This window comes from Benincasa hispida, chromosome 7 (genome assembly GCF_027475165.1).
Source record: "Benincasa hispida cultivar pf3 chromosome 7, pf3_genome.v1.1, whole genome shotgun sequence".
Taxonomy (NCBI): Eukaryota; Viridiplantae; Streptophyta; class Magnoliopsida; order Cucurbitales; family Cucurbitaceae; genus Benincasa; species Benincasa hispida.
This window is the reverse complement of record NC_143484.1, coordinates 14789506-14795505: the sequence shown is the minus strand read 5'-3', so window position 1 is coordinate 14795505 and position 6000 is coordinate 14789506. Positions and strand designations below refer to the sequence as shown.

Here is a 6000-nt window from a genome sequence, read left to right as displayed (position 1 = left end):
TCCATGAGTATCATTTGACATCACTGATACAAACAACGACATCCGAGATGCATCAATGCTTTCCAAAAAAAAAAAAAAACTAGTATATTTATCATCAACAATATCAATTGGGAAAGTTGGGACCAATAGATTATAACAATTTTTTATGTGTATTTTAAACCTAGCCGGATCGATATTTAGTCATTGGTGCAGAAGACTCTCTAGTTCACTATGATCTATATCATTTTTATTCTTTGATCCTTTCATGGAATCTTTCTCCAGCATAGCGTACAAAGATGCGAAGTGACGTCATTTTTCTATAATATGCCAAATAGATACAATCAAGTTTGCTTTGCAATTGGAATAACAATAAAATGTACGCGGTCCATAAGAAAATTGGATATGATTCGATAAGAAAATGGTAAACAATCACTGAGCACATAACAAACTATCACGTGGAAAACTATCGCTAATAGCATAGTAAACGATCATTGATAACATACTAAGTGATCACAAATAACATAGTAAATGATCAGCCCTATGAAGTCGGCGATCGCTGGCCAATAGAATATACCATGAAAGTGCTCGGCTAAACGTGAGAGAGCAATACGAATATTGAGAGTGTTCGACTAAAAGTGGAGAATTGAGAAGGGATCTTACTTACCCCATGCTTGATATTAATAATATTGAATCCTAGTGGTACAATGTTTGTAGAGAATAAATGTTGACAGATAATGGTATGGAATATTGGTGTTGCATTGAAATTTAGGTTTTTGGTTGTTGAAAAGTGAGAGCAAAAGAGACAGAGAAAATAGAGGAGAGGAGAAGCATTTAATATTATGATAAGAATGAGTAAAAATGGTAAAAGAGCAAACATGTTTTCAAGAAAGGGCAAATATAGATTTTTTTTTTTAATTTCTGCAAAGGTATTATAATTAAAGTGTGGGGTGGGAAAATCGAACCTTTGATGTCGATAGTACAACTTAGCCATTAGTATCCACCGTACAACTTAGCAAAATAAAAATAAATAAAAGAGATTGGAAACCCTAAACCCTTTCTTCCTCTCCTTCTCACGTGCTCCACTTTCTTCTTCTTCTCCACGGTTCCTCTTCTGTTTCAGCATCTCAGTGACGCCGCCGCCGTCACAGCCACCAACGTCTTCTTTCTTTAGCTTGTTCCGCCGCAGCTTCTCTCCTAGCAGGTTTGGACTGATTTTTCTTTTCTGTTTTGGTATTGGTATTCTCCCAATCTCCATCTACTTCTCCCTATTCTATACCATTTTCCCTAATAAAAAGTCACAGATTTTAGAATTAAAATAGTTTAGCCAAGTCAAAGAATTGTTGGTTTTTTTTCTTCTAATAATTAATTTATTCCTTGGTTATGGTTCTGGCGAACAGAGTGAGATGGACGGACGGATGAAGAAGCGCGACAAAGACAAAAAGCTTCGCGAGAGTAACACTGAACATGCGGTTGAAAAGGGTTTGTTTTTGCTTGCTACCTTGTTTACTATATGCTTTTTGGGTTCAACAACATATGAAGCAGGGGGTTGACCTCTTGGTCGAGAATACGTTGACCAGTTGAGCTACTCTATTGCTTATTTTCGCTTTACTCCTGTTATCTTGGAATAGACTAGAACAAAAGTTAAAGAACATCTTATGGACTCCATTACCATCTGTTTCTTCTTTCCTTCAGCCCCGGGTGTCATGTTTGTTCCTCTTGTAGTATTTACCCCAATGGGTAATGGGATTGGCTAATTTATCCTCATGCTCTGTTTGCATCCAACTTACTGAAGGGCTTTAATGTTATTGGCCTCCTCATATAGTTACTGATTTCTATTTCTTTGTTCTTTCAGGTATTATAGCCATTGAAGCTGACAAAGAAAAGAAGCGGAAAAAGTCATCAAAGAGGAGACTTCAACAAATGCCTTTCAACGAGAAAGATCTACTCAATCTCAAGGCAATAAATGCTTTAGAAGCACATAATGGTATGCCGACTTCCTAAGTTTAGTATTGCAACTCTTTACGTCCTTGTGAAAATAAAATGTTGTTTTATTAGATTACTTGGTATATTTTAGATCTTTTGATAACTTGCGTTTACTTTTTTACCGTTTGTTGTTGCTATGAATCCTTTTGAGGGTTATCTCAATTTTGGCTCCAGAAACCAAAATTGAAGGGAGAGATAAAATCCAAGATAATTAATTGAAATTTACTTGCAACTTGGGATGTTACATCTAGAGTCCATGGGGTTGCGAGATATGGAGAGAGAAGCTTTTTTGGAAAAATTTGGAAATCTTATAGGCTTGAATTGGTCTGGTTGGAACAGGAATCAAGATTTACTTTCGGACCTTCCTCTTGTTAGTAGCAGATTTGTGCGCTTCAACAACTTGTGCATGAGGTTGGTGTGTGAGCGCGGGGGGAGGGGGGGGGGGGGGGGGTGGTATGAAAGTGTTGAAAGAGGTCTTATTCTTTCGAATTGGAGTTTGTTTCTAAGGTAGTGTGTGGACTCCTTTTTAGGGTTGAGGTTTTTCTCTTTCAAATAATAAAAATGCCCTTATATATATTCTTTCATTTTGTTTCATGAAAGTCCTAGAAAAAAGTTGGTCAAGAAGATGTCTTACTTTCTCTTAGGGATTTAATTGTGTATTTTGTGTACTAGTGCTTTTGAGGATATTCTGCACAACATTGTTGTCTCATCTTGAGTGACATTGCTTAGTGCATCTTCAAGTCTAGGGGATTCTTTGGTGTTTACATTCTTGTTTCGTTATGCCATATTTGGCATGAAATGAAATGAATAGCATAATTATTCAAGGGATGAGACTGGGATAAGTTCTGTGTCTCTTGGGTTACGTAATTAAGGAGTTATTTAATTATTCTGTTTTATTATTTTTCTTCTCGTTTACAGAGCCCCTACCCAATCCCGTCCTTTATTTATTTATTTATGTTGACGTTTCTGTTTTTTAGTTAGTTTCTTGTGTATATAGCTCCTTGTTTTGAGTTTCTCTCTTAAATAACTTATTTTCCAATTGCCTTTTGTTCTCAATGATTGCTTGCTTGTAAAATCTTTGAGGAATTCTTAGTAATTTTCTCCCTTAACTCTTCAGTATTTTCTTTCCCTATTTCTTTTTTGTCCCTATCATACATCTTCTTAACTTGTTTAACTTGCTTCCTGCTATTTAAGGCTTAAGTGTGGTTCCAGCAGATTCCGATCAGTTTGATGTGGAGGGAGAAGATGCTGAAAATCCCAAGAAGTCTGGTATGTAAATCTGCTTCAACCACTTTTGTGGCTTGGTTAATGTTACTGTTGCTGTACACGATACCTTGGGAGTCTATAGAGACATAACTGGTAATATTCTTTGCAGATAAACTAAAGAAAGATAGGAAAAATAAAAAGAACCGCAAATTGTCTAAGGATTGTGAAAACTCATTAGAAAATGGAAGAGCAGCTATGCAGCTGGAAGCTTGTCAGCCCTTTCAGGACGATGGTGCATTCTTGAAAGGTATAAAGAATATGAATGGAGTTTAACTGATACATGTTCTATTACTAGAATTTCTCTTGAACTGATTTACAAACAGAAATTTTCTTGTAGGCAAGGCCAAGAAATCTTCCAAAAAGAAAAAAAAGGATTCTAGTTCTCTAGATGCCATAAAGTCGACAGAATCACATGATGATGATGAAAATGATGTCTATCAAATCTCTTCCGGAGATGATGACACTTCAAAGGGAATGAAAAGTAAGAATTTTGAGCATACGATATCATTTTATCTCAATGCTGTTCAGTCTTCCTGCTTAGTGTCAAAATTTGTTATCATTCTTTCTTCTTACTGCCTCAATCGTAATGGCTCTACCTCTCCTGATGCCTGAACAGCCTTCCTGCTTAGTGTCAAAATTTGTTATCATTCTTTCTTCTTACTGCCTCAATTGTAATGGCTCTACCTCTCCTGATGCCTGTGAAAAGTTTTCTTTTACTTGTTGCTAAATCATTTTACTCGAACCATTGGCGTGTTCTGTGTTATGTTTATGAGGAGCTTGTATCATATTTTGTTGGATTTTATGAATTTTCTCATTGAGAACTTTATGATCTACAGAATGGATTACAGAATATCACGAAAATAGACCGGGCTTGAATGTACTGCAACAACGTATAGATGATTATATAACTGCACATGAAGCACAGCTAGAACAGGTAATATGCCCCCTCAAACAATGACAAAACTTGAACCATACATTCTCGTTCGTTATGGAGAAGAAGCCTCTGAAACTGATTTCATCAGTTTTGATTATGTGATTTAGAGCTATACTTCATTTTAGGGTGAAATGTACCAAAATACATTCAAGATGATGAACAGTTGAAGTTACTTAACTATTGGTTATCTGCAACGAGTCCGTCTTGTTCGTTATTGACATTAAAATGGTTTTCCATGGATGATCATAAATGTCGAATCCTGCATCAGATGTGGGTGGTTAACTTCATGAATGTTCCATTTTGTTGACACAGGAAAAGAAGGAAAGGGAAGCTCAAGCTGCTGAGGGGGGATGGACAGTGGTTGTACATCAGAAGGGGAGGAAGAAGACCACGGATGCTGAAAGTGGGGTCACTGTTGGTTCGGTAGCGCAAAATTCTGTAGGTGATAAAATGTCCAAAAAGAAGCGGAAGGAAGTTGGGTTGGATTTCTATCGATTCCAAAGAAGAGAAGCACAGAGGAATGGTATGAACCATTTTACTCCTGTAATGATTTTATATATAAATATATATTTATAGGAGAGACGAAAAAACAGAATGGTAATAAAAGACAGCTAAGGGCAGGGTAGAGGGAACCTCCGCCCAAGGAAAAACTACTTAACAAGTGCTTTCCAATCACCAGATAATCTACTCCTAAAATGCTTATAGATTTTATGACCAGCTTTTTATTGTTTCTGGAGAAAATAATTCAAGTGATGACTGGAACAAGGATTGTGTCTGCTGTGTCATTGCCTAATCCCTCAATTCATTTTTAACATATTTTTTTTTCTCTGTTGTGCAATGTGTTAGCCATTGTTTTCATTGAGCTTCTGATATGTCATTAGTGAATTTATTGTACCATGAATTTTTGTTGGTGAAAAAACAGAAGGGTGAGTTGATATCTTATTTGTTGCAGAGGTTCTGATGTTGCAAAGTAAATTTGAGCTAGACAAGAAACGGATACAACAATTGAGAGCTGCTAGAAAGTTTCGCCCTTATTGAAGTTTTGTCACCTACAAGGGGCATGGCGGCCGGAGTTTTGACCTTTTTCTTTATGGCACTTTAATTATAAACCATTGCCAGTGATTTCAGATGGCTAAGATGTGTAGGTGCCTGACATGGTTAAAATATAATTTTGGGCCTCTATGTCTTGACTTTGTAACAATTTAACATCTATATCCAGTGAAATGTAATGGATTAGGCCGGTTTAATTTTTAGTTTTTGAAATTTACGTTCGTTTCTTTCAGATTTAGTTTTCACTATTCTTGAAGAAATCAAAATTTTAAAACAAAAGCAAGTCTTTGAAAATTATTTTTCTAGTTTTCAGAATCAATTTGGCTTTTAAGTATATTGGTAGAAAGCAAAACAAAGTAACATTTGAATGAAAGTGGTGCTTAGAAGGTTGAAGTTCAAAAAAAGAGATAAAAGAAAACTAATTTCTTGGGCTGTGTTTGGTTACCAATATTATTTAGTTTGGGCTGTTTTTCTTTTTCTTTTTCTTCTTTTTTTTTATTTTAGTTTGTGTTTTAAGAATTAAATCTATAAACAGATAGCTATTTTGTATTTAGGTTTTGGGTTATGAAAATTGTGCTTTTTATACATTTTCCTTACGATGTTTAAAAAAAATTAGAAAACACTTGAAATTTTAGTCTAATCTAAAACAAAGCAAGTTCTCAAAACTACTTTTATGGTTTTCAAAAAATTATTTTTGTTTTTAAAATTTAACTCTAATTTTAAACATTTTTGTTAGCAAAAAGAAAAGGTAAATAAACAAGCATAAATTTTAAAAACAAATTTGTTAT

The 6000-nt window shown here is 35.1% G+C and overlaps 1 protein-coding gene across 2 annotated transcripts; it reads left to right on the top strand.

The window, feature by feature from the left end:
• Positions 1–990: 990 nt before the first annotated feature.
• LOC120080904 (ribosomal RNA-processing 7 protein) lies at positions 991–5425 on the top strand. 2 transcript variants are annotated; one of them, XM_039035579.2, is made up of 9 exons: positions 991–1180; positions 1377–1458; positions 1832–1963; positions 3157–3231; positions 3338–3475; positions 3566–3709; positions 4065–4162; positions 4475–4685; positions 5115–5425. In XM_039035579.2, the coding sequence occupies exons 2-9, from the start codon at positions 1383–1385 to the stop codon at positions 5198–5200; spliced, it is 960 nt and encodes a 319-aa protein (XP_038891507.1). In that variant the 5' UTR covers positions 991–1180; positions 1377–1382; the 3' UTR covers positions 5201–5425. The 2 variants fall into 2 exon arrangements, with proteins under 2 accessions (XP_038891507.1, XP_038891508.1); XM_039035580.2 differs by having other exon boundaries at positions 1005–1180; positions 3178–3231.
• The last annotated feature ends 575 nt before the right edge of the window (positions 5426–6000 follow it).

Coding starts and splice junctions, on each gene's coding strand:
- LOC120080904 (XM_039035579.2), top strand. CDS start 1,383: ATGGACGGACGGATGAAGAAGCGCGACAAAGACAAAAAGCTTCGCGAG. Junction 3,476..3,565: donor CGATGGTGCATTCTTGAAAG/GTATAAAGAATA, acceptor ATTTTCTTGTAG/GCAAGGCCAAGAAATCTTCC. Junction 4,686..5,114: donor AAGAGAAGCACAGAGGAATG/GTATGAACCATT, acceptor TATTTGTTGCAG/AGGTTCTGATGTTGCAAAGT.